The sequence below is a fragment of the Propithecus coquereli genome, unplaced genomic scaffold (genome assembly GCF_000956105.1).
Source record: "Propithecus coquereli isolate 6110/MARCELLA unplaced genomic scaffold, Pcoq_1.0 Scaffold18, whole genome shotgun sequence".
Lineage (NCBI taxonomy): Eukaryota > Metazoa > Chordata > Mammalia > Primates > Indriidae > Propithecus > Propithecus coquereli.
This window is the reverse complement of record NW_012142745.1, coordinates 5731881-5745689: the sequence shown is the minus strand read 5'-3', so window position 1 is coordinate 5745689 and position 13809 is coordinate 5731881. Positions and strand designations below refer to the sequence as shown.

At 40.9% G+C, this 13809-nt stretch overlaps 1 protein-coding gene across 1 annotated transcript in view; it reads left to right on the top strand.

The window, feature by feature from the left end:
• WDFY1 (WD repeat and FYVE domain containing 1) overlaps nucleotides 1-12380 on the top strand; it is a 54338-nt gene extending 41958 nt beyond the window's left edge. The window contains exons 7-12 of the mRNA XM_012642467.1: nucleotides 1-65; nucleotides 1541-1646; nucleotides 7052-7153; nucleotides 9005-9135; nucleotides 10141-10249; nucleotides 11011-12380. Coding sequence (XP_012497921.1) covers nucleotides 1-65; nucleotides 1541-1646; nucleotides 7052-7153; nucleotides 9005-9135; nucleotides 10141-10249; nucleotides 11011-11070 — 573 coding nt within the window. The 3' untranslated portion in view covers nucleotides 11071-12380. The remainder of the gene's footprint in view (nucleotides 66-1540; nucleotides 1647-7051; nucleotides 7154-9004; nucleotides 9136-10140; nucleotides 10250-11010) is intronic.
• The last annotated feature ends 1429 nt before the right edge of the window (nucleotides 12381-13809 follow it).

Below are 13809 nucleotides of genomic sequence, written 5' to 3'. Positions count from 1 at the left end.
AACAGCATCATCATGTGGGACATCGGAGGAAGGAAAGGCCGGACGCTCTTACTTCAGGGCCATCAGTGCGTGACTGCCCGTGGGGGTGGGAAAGGATCTGGGTTTGCTGGGAGCCCCGGGGACAGCATTAGTATTCTGATACCACTTTCTCCAAACCGCAGCTTTTAAGTTGGCAATTTGATAGGGCTCAGTCTGCTTTTAGCTGCTTTCTGTCAGTTCTGAGTGTCTGGTGTTCCATAGCAAAAGAAAAAAGTCTAGGATTTTCTTCCTTCTTCGTCCAAAGAGCTCTTGCCACTTTTCTTTCCCAAGGAGTCGCCCTGTCGAAATATCTGCTTATGGCAGGCATGGGTTAGAGACTGCAGGTGAGGATTTTGACCACCAAAGGTCACCTGTAATGCATTATTAAGCTCTTCTTGAGATGGTTGCTTAACTCTTCCTTTTTCTTTTTTTTTTTAATCTAAAAGGTATTTCATTAAGAAGTAATGTCTGGTTTGACAGTTATATTTGCCTAACCAATGGCCTTGTAATATTCAGGCTCTTGCCTTCTAGTCTTGAGAGGAAGATGAACACCTCCTTTTCCCCCTTTCCCCTTCTACTTTGTTGTTGGTTGGGCTGTAGCTATTTACTGTAATCACAGTCAGGTGGAAAATTAGCCAAGGGAATGTCCTGTATAAAAATACATAGGCCAAGTCTGGGTGTGGTGGCTCACACCTGTAATCCCAGCACTTTGGGAGGCTGAGGCAGAGACTGAGACTAGCCTGAGCAGCATAGCAAGACCCTGTCTCTACAAAAAATAGAAAAATTAGCCAGGTGTGGTGGCACGTGCCTTTAGTCCCAGCTACTCAGGAGGCTGAGGCAGTAGAATCACTTGAGCCCTGGAGTTTGAGGTTGCAGTGAGCTGTGACCCCACTGAACTCCAGCCTGGGCGACAGAGTGAGAGACTCTGTCTCAAAAAGAAAAAAAAGGCCAAGAGATTGTTTCCTTGGGCATCGAGGTGGTAAGCTGCAAGCATGCAGTCAGGGACATTGCTTCACCTCATCTGTGTGTGTGCACCTGCATGCACATGAGTATATGCTACTAGTGATTTCCATGGTTTCTGACTACCTGTTCATGTGAATTGTGTTCCAGTAAGGGACACAATTCCTTTGTTCTTTGTTTCTGAACAAGTAGATAAATCTTGTGCATCTGAAAGGGAATCATGGTGATTGGTCCAGAAAACCATAGTCCTCCATCTCAAACTTGCAATTCTTTTTTTTTTTTTTTGGCCACCGTAGCATCTCATTCATGATAACCTGCAGTTCCTAAGGGCTGACTTGGAAGTATAATAGTAGTGTTTATTTTATAGAAAGTATGATTCTGTATTATGAGTTGTAAGATGCCAAGTGAAGTTTATACTAAAATCCGTGTTACCATACCAAATAGTCAGTGACAAAATGCCACCTGCTGATTTGCATGACGGGAGAGATTTGAGCCCAAATGAAGACAGGTTCTGTGTTTTTCTTCACTGAGACAAGTGACTGTTGTTGTGTGCCGTTTGCAGTGACAGGGTGCAGTCGCTGTGTTACCTCCAGCTCACACGGCAGCTCGTCTCCTGCTCCTCGGATGGTGGAATCGCAGTGTGGAACATGGACGTTAGCAGGGAAGAGGTAAGAGGCAAGAAGAGCAGGGCGGGGGCGATCAGCAGAGATCCCAGGAACCTGGCTTCTCGGTCTTGCCCCCTGTTGTCTGTAAATTGCCAACCAGAAGGCAGTCCCCGCGTCTCCCTCTTCTGCTGATGGGTTATTGTCTGACAAGGTCCACTGCATCCTGTACTCACTTGAAGGTTTCTACCAGTGACAAGCAATATATACAATCAGCCTTTAGGCCAATTCCCAACTTTGGGAAATACACTGAGAGAAACTCTAAGTCAGTCTTCTGCCATATCCAGGGATTTGGACTGCGCAGACGCCCTCCGAAACATTATTGTGTTCTTGTAGCATTCCTATACGCAAAGGAAACCCTGCAAGATGCGTCAGTAACTACCGTCAGGGACATAGCTAGGTGCTTAACATTTTTTCTGGGAAAATATATTTGTTTCTTTTCTTTTACTTCCCATTGAGTCTATGTTGCCATAGTGTTCTTCTCAGGTGACTTGATTTCTAAATTGGTTGGGCCACTAACTAGTTGTGAGACCTTGTGTAGGTAAGTGCCTTAATTTCTCTGAGTGTCAGTTCCTTCATCCATAAAGTGAAATGACTTCTAAGTCCTCTAAAGAACTCTTTCAGTTCTTTAGATGGACACTTTAATTGTCTAAACAATCTCTTTTTAAAAAATATTTCAAATAGTGTTACAGTGAATATTCTTGACCTTGTCGTTGTGTGATTATTCAGTTATTTATTTCAGAGAAATTTGTGGAAATAGACATTTTGGGGATTTTTATAGATGTTGTCAGATGATTTCTGGACAAGGTTTCCATACTCGTCTCAGCCCACACTGTCTTCTCTCAGTGGCATCTACAGCCTATGAAATCAGTACCAAAAGAGTTGATTCCAGAGAAGATTTAAGAGTATGAGGAATGTTAATGATTCATACTTTAACTTCAGAAATATTTGTTGAGTACTTACAGGTTCACCACACAGTATGGAAACTTAGGTGAATGTGCATAATAAATGGCTTGTTGATATTGCATTGTAATATCACTGTGCTGAGTGACATCACGCAATCTGTTCGGTGTGCTGTCCTTTATAGCAACATACATTTTGATATGCTGTGCGCTATTGCAGCGGACATGACGCATTAATGCAGAGTTCCCACCAACTCCTGCACGTGTGCCTACTTGGTGTTGTCTCCCGCTAATTGTGAGTCTCGTTCTCACTGCTTAAACCCTCATTTTTTAGCAGACCCCAGAAGAAGTAATCGATCTGTTAAAAACAATAGTGACATTATTCATTTCCCTACTTTATGGCTACCATGTTCTATACACAAAGATGCTTACCCACAAGAAGCTTATCATCTAGTGTGAAGGAAATAGACCACCCTGTAAATAATAAAATGCTCTCCATAATGCAGAGATGTACTGATTGCTAGGATTTTAAATAACCTTGTCAGACAAACCAAAGAGAGGAAATTCTGATTACATGTCTACTGGTTAATTTTTCTTTTTGAATTTTTCAGAAATCTTTTGGTAAGACTTAGAGTAACTCATTATTAAACATAGATAACACTGGCTCGTTATTATAGAATGTATAGTACTTTCTTTACAAAGATTTATTTGAACTGTGTTTTCTGTTTATCAACTACTAGTTACATGCCCCAAGAACAGCTCGTACACTGTTCTGTTTCCTGGGCTCTTGGCCCGTCGTTTTCCAGTCTTACTCTGAGAGAGCAGAAAACTCAGAGACAGGATGTGTTCCCGGGATAATGAAAGAGGGAGACTGCTTGGGCCCAGCACTGCTGGTGGCTCTCCCAAAGGTTTCACAACTCGAATTTCAACCTGCTGTTCTTATCCTTGGTAAATTCTTTTAGAAAAAGTACTTAGAAAGTAGAAGCAGGATTCCTACTTTCAAAGTTGCATCATCGTGGGGTGTGCTTGTATGTGTGGGGAAGGAAAAAAATAGTCCCATTAGTCAAGGTGCTTCCTGTGTGGGCAGTTCAGTGCGTGTGTGGGAGAGGTGGGAAGGCAAATGTGTCAGAAAGATGCCTTATTCTTAGTAACCCGACAGCCTGCTGGTTGACACATGTAGGAAAAGTGAAACCATCATGACACTTGATTAACATTCTCTTTTGCTCTTCTCAGCACAAACTTTTTTTCCTTAGATAGTAAGTATATAGCAGGATGGCTCATGGTAGCTTATAGGATAACACTAAATTCTGAGTATTAGGAGAAATAAAATTATGAGTATTTCTTATACTACAGTATGTTCCGAAAAGCCTGTTGATTTCTGATTTTTAGTTTGTTATCTCAAATTATTTTAAGCATATTTTTTCTTCCCTTGTGCCCCTCTACCTTTCAGCTCAGCAAACATTCTTTCTTAAACCCTTAAACATATAATGATGCTCCCTGAGGCAAGAGCTCAGTTGTGTTGGCCGCGGTACCTTAGAACAATGCTTAGAGACTCCCTCGTGCTGAAGTGACGAGGACCCATTTACAGGGGCTGTGTGGAGCGCAGTAGACAGACAGAGGGGCTCGGGCTGGCCGCCAGGGCATCCTACTCACTGACCACGGACAGGCACTTCAGTCTCTGAGCCAGTGTCTTTGCCTGTAAAATAGGGATAATGTTGCTCTGTATCTCTCAGGGTTGTGAGGAAAATTAAGTGGAACAAAGAATATAAAATACTTGTCAAACTGCCTGAGCTTATGTGGCGCTTACTATAGACTGGGCACTATTCAAAACATGTCAGAAATACTAACTCATTTAATCCTCGCAGCCTTATGAGATGTGCACTGCTGTTATCTCATCTTACTGATGAGGAAACCTGGGCACAGAGAGTTAAGAAACATGCCTGAGGACACGGCTGGCAAATGCAGAGCCAGGATTGGAATGCAAGAGATCTGGTCCTGGGCCTGGGCTATTGGAGCCACTTGCTGTGACCATGAGAAAGGAATTAAGAATTTAAAGATGACTTATCTATGTATTTTTAAAAATCCTTCCTTGAAATTGAATCATTTGAAAACATTAAAATGTTAGGAAATCCATTGATGTATTGCTTAACTGACATTGCTGGCGTTAGAGGCCTTTTGTGTTAAAGGAGTGCTCTAGGTAATTGAAACATAGTTCTTCAAATGCCACCCTCTTATAAAGATAACCATTTTGGTGAAAACGTCTAAATCTGGTATAATTTGCTCATTTCTTGATGATGCAGTTTCACCATTCTGACCATGAGTGATTGTGTGTTGCATGGTAATACAATTTTGTATTTGCATACATAATTCTTTCATGTAGAACTGACAGTTAAAGGTTTTCCAGAAACTATGTTCTTGCCTCCAGTTCTACCCACCTTAGTCTCTTCTGGGACAGATTTTAATCTGTTGTGAATCTGGAAAGAGATTTTTAAAACTCATGGATAAAAACAGGCCAATAATGCCATAAATGAGAGGCTAAGGGGGAAATAATGCAGACTTTTCATTCAGGGATTTCTTTTTTCTTTTTCTTTTTTAAACCAAGTTTGGAAGTGTTTAATCCCTCTTCTCTTTTGGTTGAAGACCAGCCTTCTGAATTCCAGATAGCTAATGTTGGTTTTGTTAAGGTTTTTATTATAAAGTAATATCTAATGGATATTGTGTGGTCAAGAGAAATAGAAAATTCAGCATATTAACTGTGTATGAAAAAAAGTAAATTTCTGGAGCACTGAGGAGTAATTGGCAAGTTTGCAAATCAGTATTTTTTTTTTTTACTTAACATTTTGTTACCGTAAATTGAACACTGCGTTCCTTGCTGCTAAGTATGGGAAGTATAAAATGGAACATACTTTCATTTATTCTATGTCCATTAAAGCGTTCATTGTGTCCTCCTGAAAACACATCAGCCCTTCCTAGATTTGTTTGGAGATGGTTGTAGTGAATACGTTTTTGTGCCATTTTTTTTTGCTCCATGTTACTGGTTTGGTAGGAGTTACACTTGGGTGTCTCCCGAACATAAGACTAGGAGGTTGCACCTGCTTTCCTTCCGCCTGCAATTAAATATTCCCGCGCTGTTGGCTGTGTCTCTCGTAGGGACAGTGTCCCCAGGCAATATTCCCAAACATCACCAGCGTTCATCTCTCTTCTGTTGATCACAGAAACAAAGAAGTAATTCTACATCGAGATAATTGTCCCCACATAGGAGCACATCTCTTTATCATGCTTTCTTCCCTTCTCGTTGCCAGCATTTCCCCAGTTATTTAAAGAAACCTCTCTTCTGTCTCAGCCCACTTCAGTCTACTTGTGAGTACCTTCTGTCGCCCTACCCCGGAAAAAAAAGACCTTTCTAATGGCTGTTATGTTAGAAATATTTCTAGTGACAGCTAAAATAAGAACTAGGAAGGCCAACAGTTTGGATGCAATAGGAAGCAAAGAACTGAGGGTACCCATCCTTCAAACCACCAAAACTCCCTTTAAATTCTCTATAAAGCTCCATCTTCCCATCTTCCCAGAATATTTTCTTAGGGTCATTGTAATTCAGAAACTTGACGACTTCACAATCATTATCTCCTCTTATCAGATTTAGTCTTCTTGAGTGTTAACTTTCAAGATCCAGAAAAAATGATTTCTTCATAGTCTTTGGATTAATTTATAGATAATAATACTTTCTACTATTTTTATTGCACCTATATAATGTTGAGTGATTGGAGTTAAACAGGTTTTTAACAGATTTGTCTTGCAGTAGAGTACAGTTTGTAAATTATTTAGAGAAATATTTTCTAAATTCTTAATAAAGCAATTTTGAGAGTTTGATTCTTCTGTTTCAACAAAATTGTATTGGGAATCCACTGTATGACAGGCTATGGATATGTCGAGATGAATAAAACCAAGAAATAACTCATTGGCTAGTGGGGGAAATAAATGTGCACCGAGACTCACAGTGCCAGAGCTCACTGCTCGGTGGAGGCTGCAGGGTGGCTGTGTGGCTCCCAGGAGGGACCCGCTGCTGAGAGCTGGGACAGGCAGAGGGGGAAGGGTGGCAAAGCTGCCTGGCGTGATGCCCACCCAGAGCAACTAGGCTGCTATTAGTCACCTGGGACCCTGTTCACCAGATTCTGCAAGCAGTGACTTTTTACTCAATTAGATGGAGATTTCAAACAACTTTGGTATAAAAAGAAATATATAAAGACAACCCTTAAGAGCTTGCAATAAAAAATTAATTACTCTGTCTTATCTATAGATTACAAATTGAACAACCCTGTAAACATTGATAAAATTGTCACAATTACTCAAAACACAGTTAAACTAATATTGAATATGGCAGCTAGCTAGAATATATTGTGGAATTAAAAAAATACTAACACCAGCAAGGTCTAGAACCGTTAATTTCCAAAACGTAGGTGTGAACATACAGATGCGCTGACGTTGGCTCTTACTCTCTGTTACCCCCAGGCTCCTCAATGGTTAGAAAGTGATTCTTGTCAGAAATGTGAGCAGCCCTTTTTCTGGAACATAAAGCAGATGTGGGACACAAAGACACTGGGGCTGAGGCAGGTGAGTAGCCAACACTGTATTCTTACTGGGCTGATTGTGTGTTTTGCTATTGACATAATTAATGTCTTTATTTTTATTTTTTTTTGAATGACTCGTTTTTCCTGCAAATGCTATTAATTCCTGTACTTTTTTAACTCATTATCATTATGTGACTAACGCTGAGCAAGACCTTTGCTGGGGCCAGCAACACCATTACTTCACTGTTGCATTGCTTGTCCTGCATTGGAAGAGCAGGGATGTATAGGAAATCCTGAGAGCCTATTTTTAAATAGATAAAAGATCTTTCCGTTTAGGACTATTGCTTACTAAAGGCAGCGTTTCATACTAGCCAAGCACAAAATTAGAATAAATTAGGGCATACAAGTATATACTTTGTGCTGTCACAAACAGGTAAAAAGTAACAATTTAGTCTTTGCTGGAATACTCTGATCCTATGAATTTTAAACTATTCTGAGTTGTTCCAGTATAAGTATACCTGGAACGTTTTTATTAAACATATTTCAAATACCATTTTTTAGTTTTTTTAACTAAAGAAACATGTCCCAAATAGCCTGTAGATTTCCGAGATGATCTTAGCACTAGGTATTCTTATAATACTAAAGTTCTACAAAAAAATACATTTCTACAGCAGCCTTGAAGGTAGCCACTCATTCAAGGTGAATATGAATTTGTGCAGGTAAATAAAAAGGAACGTTAATTTTATTCCTTTTTTTTTTACTGGTTGCATCTCTATAGGGGATTAGCCTAAAGTTTACATGTATTAATGAAGGTTCTTTGATTTTACTCACAAAGCTGTCTACAGTAGGGTATAATATGAGACTGTCAACATAGGAATTTTTTCAGCTATTATAACGTTTTAAAGCTCTGAAATAGCCTTTGAAGTCTGTTACTGCATGACTATTGGTAACTAGTACATTGTAATTGATGGGTAAAGTATTCCCTACCTCTAAAAGAAATGTGGGAAAATGAATTTGACTTTTATCCATTAACAGCTAATACAAAAGAGAGAAAAGGTGCTGGTCACTAAACTTTTAGTGGCAAAATAATATGTCAAAATCAGTAATAATAATTGGATTATTTTGGAATGTTCTTGAGGCTTATTTCCAGAATGACAATTTGAGAGATTAAAAGAAATAGCAAATGGCTGGGTATGGTTGGTCACACCTGTAATCCCAGCACTTTGGGAGGCCAAGGCAGGAGGATCGTTTGGGGTCAGGAGTTTGAGACCATCCTGGGCAGCATAGTGAGACCCTGTCTCTACAAAAAATTTTAAAAATTAGTTGAATGAGGTGGCACGTACCTGTAGTTCCAGCTACTCGAGAGGCTGAGGTGGGAGGATTGCTTAAGCCCAAGAGTTTGAGGCTGCAGTGAATTATGATCATGCCACTGCATTCCTGGGTGTCAGAGCAAGACCCTGTCTCTAATGAAAAAAAGGAAAGAAAAAAAGAAATAGGAACACATATGATTACGGATATTAATTTCTTAATGAGGGCATAGTACATTTAAAACTGATTTTTAAAGCTTTCTATGATGTAGGAACAGTTTTCCTTCCCCAAATCTGCAGTGGTTAGGCTCCTAAATTTTGAATTTGGTTTTAATAATGTTGTTAACATGTAGACAGATAATATGAGTGAATAAAAAGCAGTATTTGACCAGTAAAGCAAAGTTGTTTAGAAATCCTTGAGTAGTGTTATAATTGTCTATCTTTTGCATGTTAATTGATACATTGAATTGGGGCGATTATAATTCAAGGTATGTCTTCCCCACTCCTTTTCCCCTACTCTAAAGGGAAACCATGTGTGTTAAGACAAAGGCTAAAATCCTGTTTTCCTCCTCCCGGTCACCCCGAAGCATCACTGCAGGAAGTGCGGCCAGGCCGTCTGCGGGAAGTGCAGCAGCAAGCGCTCGAGTTACCCCGTCATGGGCTTCGAGTTCCAAGTCCGGGTTTGTGATTCCTGTTATGACTCCATCAAAGACGAAGAGTGAGTGTTTGCGCATCCTTGTCTCAAACCATTTCTAAAGAGAGGATTCTGCCCTAGCTTTATGACTCAAGACTGCTAGTGTTTAACTCAAGCTACTCCATTGGCTGGGACAGATTGCTCTTGAACACGATGAGGAAGGCTAAGGCCAGTCCAGCAAATGAGTGGACGTTCCTGAGCCCCCACGTCCCCCCGGGTGCTGCACAGGGACAAGCGCTCGTGCACGTGGATGGCAGTGGTTGAGCTGGCTCTCCACAGGAACATCCAGTGCCTAGACCTTTGCTCACACATGTGTGTGAATTTAACTACCGGAAAAACTCTAGGGACCGATGTTTGTTCTTCCACAAAAACCTGACCTAGCAGTCTGTTCTTAGCTCTTTTTGTGTAAGACGCATCTGTCTGTATACCCCGTTCTGCCCCGACTCAAGCAGATCCATTAGGACAGAACCACCATTTTCTTGCCCTTCGAATCATGTTTTAAAGTGGTAGACTGGCAAACCCTCGCAGAGGCCGCAGTTGGAAAGTTAGTGCATCACCGCTGGTATTGGTACTAGTGCCAGGAGTGGGGGCTGCTGGGCTTCAGGGCAGAGTGAGAGCCAACGCCGTAAGAGGCGCTGCTCCTGGGGATGGCGGGGAGGTTTCGGGGAGTCCCGCAGCCATCTGTGAATGATCCGCCTGTGCCATGTGATCTCGTTCAGTGCAGTTCCTCTTCTGTTCAAGGTTCTTGTTTTTATGTCTAGAAATGTATCAGCCTTTCCAGTAAAAAACATAAACATCAGTTATTTTGGGAGCTTCATAAAACCTTTTATGAAACAATCTTACCGTTTATCATGCTTTCTGTCATCCTTTTGTTATAAGATTAGTTTTCAAAACCATAACCACATTTTTGGGAGCAAATTTTAACACTGTGTTTGTAAGTGTTTACTTCTTTTATATGGCTAAAAAACTTACCCGTTAGCTATAGGTGTAGTCAGGTGTGTTTTCAGTGATCTCTCTCTCCTTTGTTAGTCGGACTTCTCTAGCAACCTTTCACGAAGGAAAACATAACATTTCCCACATGTCCATGGACGTCGCCAGGGGACTGATGGTGACCTGTGGGACCGATCGTGTTGTAAAGGTAAGCTGGGTAATCGTCTTGATTAGCATCTCGGTTCAGATTGCCCCATCATCGTGCTGCAAATGGGCTGGGGACATTTCCAGCCCTTTCTGATTGACAAGCTTGCCTTGCCTTTCTATAAGCAATCTATTGCCAGTCTGAAACCCTGAGTGACAAATTGCCTGCTTGTGAGTTTCCATACCCTCAGTGGCGGTCAATCCCAGTGGCATTTCCCTCTGCCCTGTCAATCTGGCACAGTAAACTGGGGAGGGCCTGGCAGCCCTGTGGGTGCCCACCTGGCCTCAGGGTGTCTCCTCCCTAGCTGGCCTGGATCTTGGCCCACCTGTGTCTAGGTCTTCCTTCCCCTGCTAACATGCCTTTTCATCCTGGGCAGAAGGCGTCCTCATTGCTAAATTAAATCCCTGGCTCACTGACACAGAAATCAAAAGTAGTGTTTTATACTTAGTATCACTCTTGAGTTGGGAAACTGAAATATTTTATATTCCCAGTGGGCTTTTTAAAAAATTAAATTTATAGTAAAACATTCTTATGATGTAATTTTTATGCATCCAGATACTATTTATAAGCTTTTTTCACATTCTGGTGAACTACATTGTTTTATCTCTAGATAAATCTTAAGGAGATTTTGTAGTGAAAGAAGAAAATGAGAGAATTCGTTATTTTGACACCTTTTCAAGTTTAATGGCAGTTCATCAGTGTTGATTTTGCTGTTAGACCACATGCTCAGCGCTGCCTTTTCCACGTCTCTTATTCCCTTGTAGATATGGGACATGACACCCGTGGTGGGCTGCAGCCTGGCCACCGGGTTTTCTCCACATTGATCCGGGAACTGGGCGGCGTCCACACCTTACAAACAGCAGCTCCACCAGACGAAACCCTTCCCACGCAGCTCCGCGGCCCCGTCTCCTAACGGACAGTAGCCACTTACAAACAAATCGCATTTTTATAAAGAAAAAAATGTAAGGGTGTGTCTTGGGGCATTTGTGGAACTTACCCGTGGGGACTAATGTGGAAAAGGTCTATCTGTAGTGGCTCCCTGAGGAATGGAGTTCCTTCCACGAAACTTCCTCGTGAACTCCTGTGTAATGTGCTAACGTGTAATGAAAGAATAATCTAGTAAATGAGAGCTCTAGAGGGGAAACAGTTGAACAAAAACGTTGATGCTTAGAACTTTCTTAAAGCAGCCCAAGTGCAGACACACTTCCACTCGGACCGGGGGCCTCCCGCAGGCTCCTGCGGCTCTGCTGTCGAAGCAGGGGTTGGAGGGAAGGAGGACTTGTTCTCTCTTTCTTGAGGGGCGGCAGTAGGAACTTAAGCAACCAGACATCTCTCCTGCTGTGCTGGCGGTTTGTGAATATCCTCCACACCTAGCTACTGGTCAACTTCTTAAAGATACCTGTTCTTTTTCGGTAGTGCCATAATCTGCACTTAGCGTCTGGCTGACTTCAGTTGTTTCCCTCCCCACCCAGCGTGCCACGGGTGAACCTTTGCGGTGGCTTTTAAGTAAGTTGTGAACTTTCTATAATAACCAAGGCAGTCCGCATTCTTCCTTTTCTCCCAAACACGCTCTGAGGACAAAACTTTTTTATGGTGCTGTTAACATGGGAGTCACGCAAGTCGCCTGACTTTTTCTCATTGCAGTTAGTAAGCGACTAATGGAAAACCCAGCCAGCAGCGTGATTGTGGCGGGGATGACCAGTCTGTTCCCCGGAGCAGCCCAGTCCTCCTAACTGACGCATCCTATCTGTAGTTCCAAGACGAGCCTCTGCGATACTGTGGCAATTAATATCCTCCTCAGAAAAGTACTCCATAGCTTTTTAACTATATTGACTTTCAGTTGTAACTAGTGTTATTCATATTTCAGAGAAGGAAGTTAGTGACCCAGAGCTATAATAGTCGGGTCTTGTGCAGTATTTTTCACCTTGTAAATTGCTTTCATAACAACTATCAAAAGTTGTTCCTAATAGCATTTCTAAAGCTTTTGGACACTGAGTACTAGGATGAGAAAGAGGTAGGGGATGGGGGCCGATCTTTTCATATTCCAATATTTATGTGTTTTTTTTTTTCTTTTTTAACAATAGTACATTTATCTATTACTTTAGGGCTAAGGAAGTGAGTGGAGAAGGGCCAATTTTTTTAGAGGACAAATATTAAAATAGCAACAGTATCTTTGTTAGTCTTACTAATGGATATTGATTTTAAAATCTCAGTTCTGCGTCTCCCAGTTTTGGGATCATGTTGAGACAACATCGTCATTCTATATGATCAAACTAAAGGACTGAGTCTGTTTTATAAGAACATCTTAGAGGGACTAAGAAGTTTAAGACAGGCCATTAAACTAAGATGTCTTAATAGCTGTGTGACACAGATAATAAGGAAAGGAAAGCAGGTCAGGCACATCGTGTTCTGGAATGATCTGCATGAAAAGTTGACTGGTCTTCAGAAATAAGACTGAAGGGTTTTGTTGCTTCTTATCATTTTGGTGTTACATCACCTGAAAAAGGTAAACTTTCTTAGATTCTATTATATTGCTAACATAGTTTGGTAAAATTAAGTGGTGGCAACTTTTCAACCACAATGTTAAATGTAAGCTTCCTGTATTCACTTCAGTTCAGTTAGTGGTTCAGCCCATGCAATGGTGCTATCCTGGGGGTTTTATTAAGTCCCGAAAGGAAAATAGAGTATGAGCGATTCCTTGCCCTATGGAAGAATGCTGAACTATGGTTTTGTTTTCTTCTAACTTCTGTAAAATGTGACTTTTTAACATCTGTGGTAGACTGAACAGAATATCACAGCTGCTCAGAATACTCCATAGCTTTCACGCTTTTTTTTTATTTTAAGAAATTCTTAATGGAAAACCCTATGTTCCATAGAGAACATAAAGTTGTTATAGTGCCTCCTAAGGGGTTAAGTTAATATAAACCAAGGAGGGAATTTATATTTAAGGAAGAATCGGAGTGAGGTATCTTAGGAAAGGAAAGGAGACTGTTTCAAGATAGCTTGCTCTTCACCCTGGCCTGTGACCATTTTTCTATTTAAAGACACACATGCTAGGCTTGTCTTGTCTGTCATGATCTAGGTAGCAAATGGGGAATATTTTTTTATACAGGTGGGCAAAAATTATTTTCTGAATTTTCCTGACTAGGCACACAAGGTACAAATAGGATTATAGTTATTGCCTTATTTTGACTGCATTTCCCTTAAATGGGTCATGTAAATTAGTTCTTTAAGTAACAGTTTACTGGTCTTTTCCATTGCTGAATATGCAAGCTAATTTGTACATAACAGGGGTTAGGAGGACAGAATATTAGAGAAGATCTTTATATTTAGATCTAGTATTATGTGATAAGGAAATGCCAATTCTTCATTTTAAACATGTTTTTAAATTGCTCTTTATTATTGGTCTGAGTGATAGCAATACCCTTATAGCATTAGTGGAAACAAATTATTCATCACATTGTCAGTCTCTGTTTACTATGTCCTAGCTGGGTCCTGCTACCCAGAGAATATGAACAAAAAATATTGCTCTAGAGTATATCATTTTGTTCTCCCCGAAATAA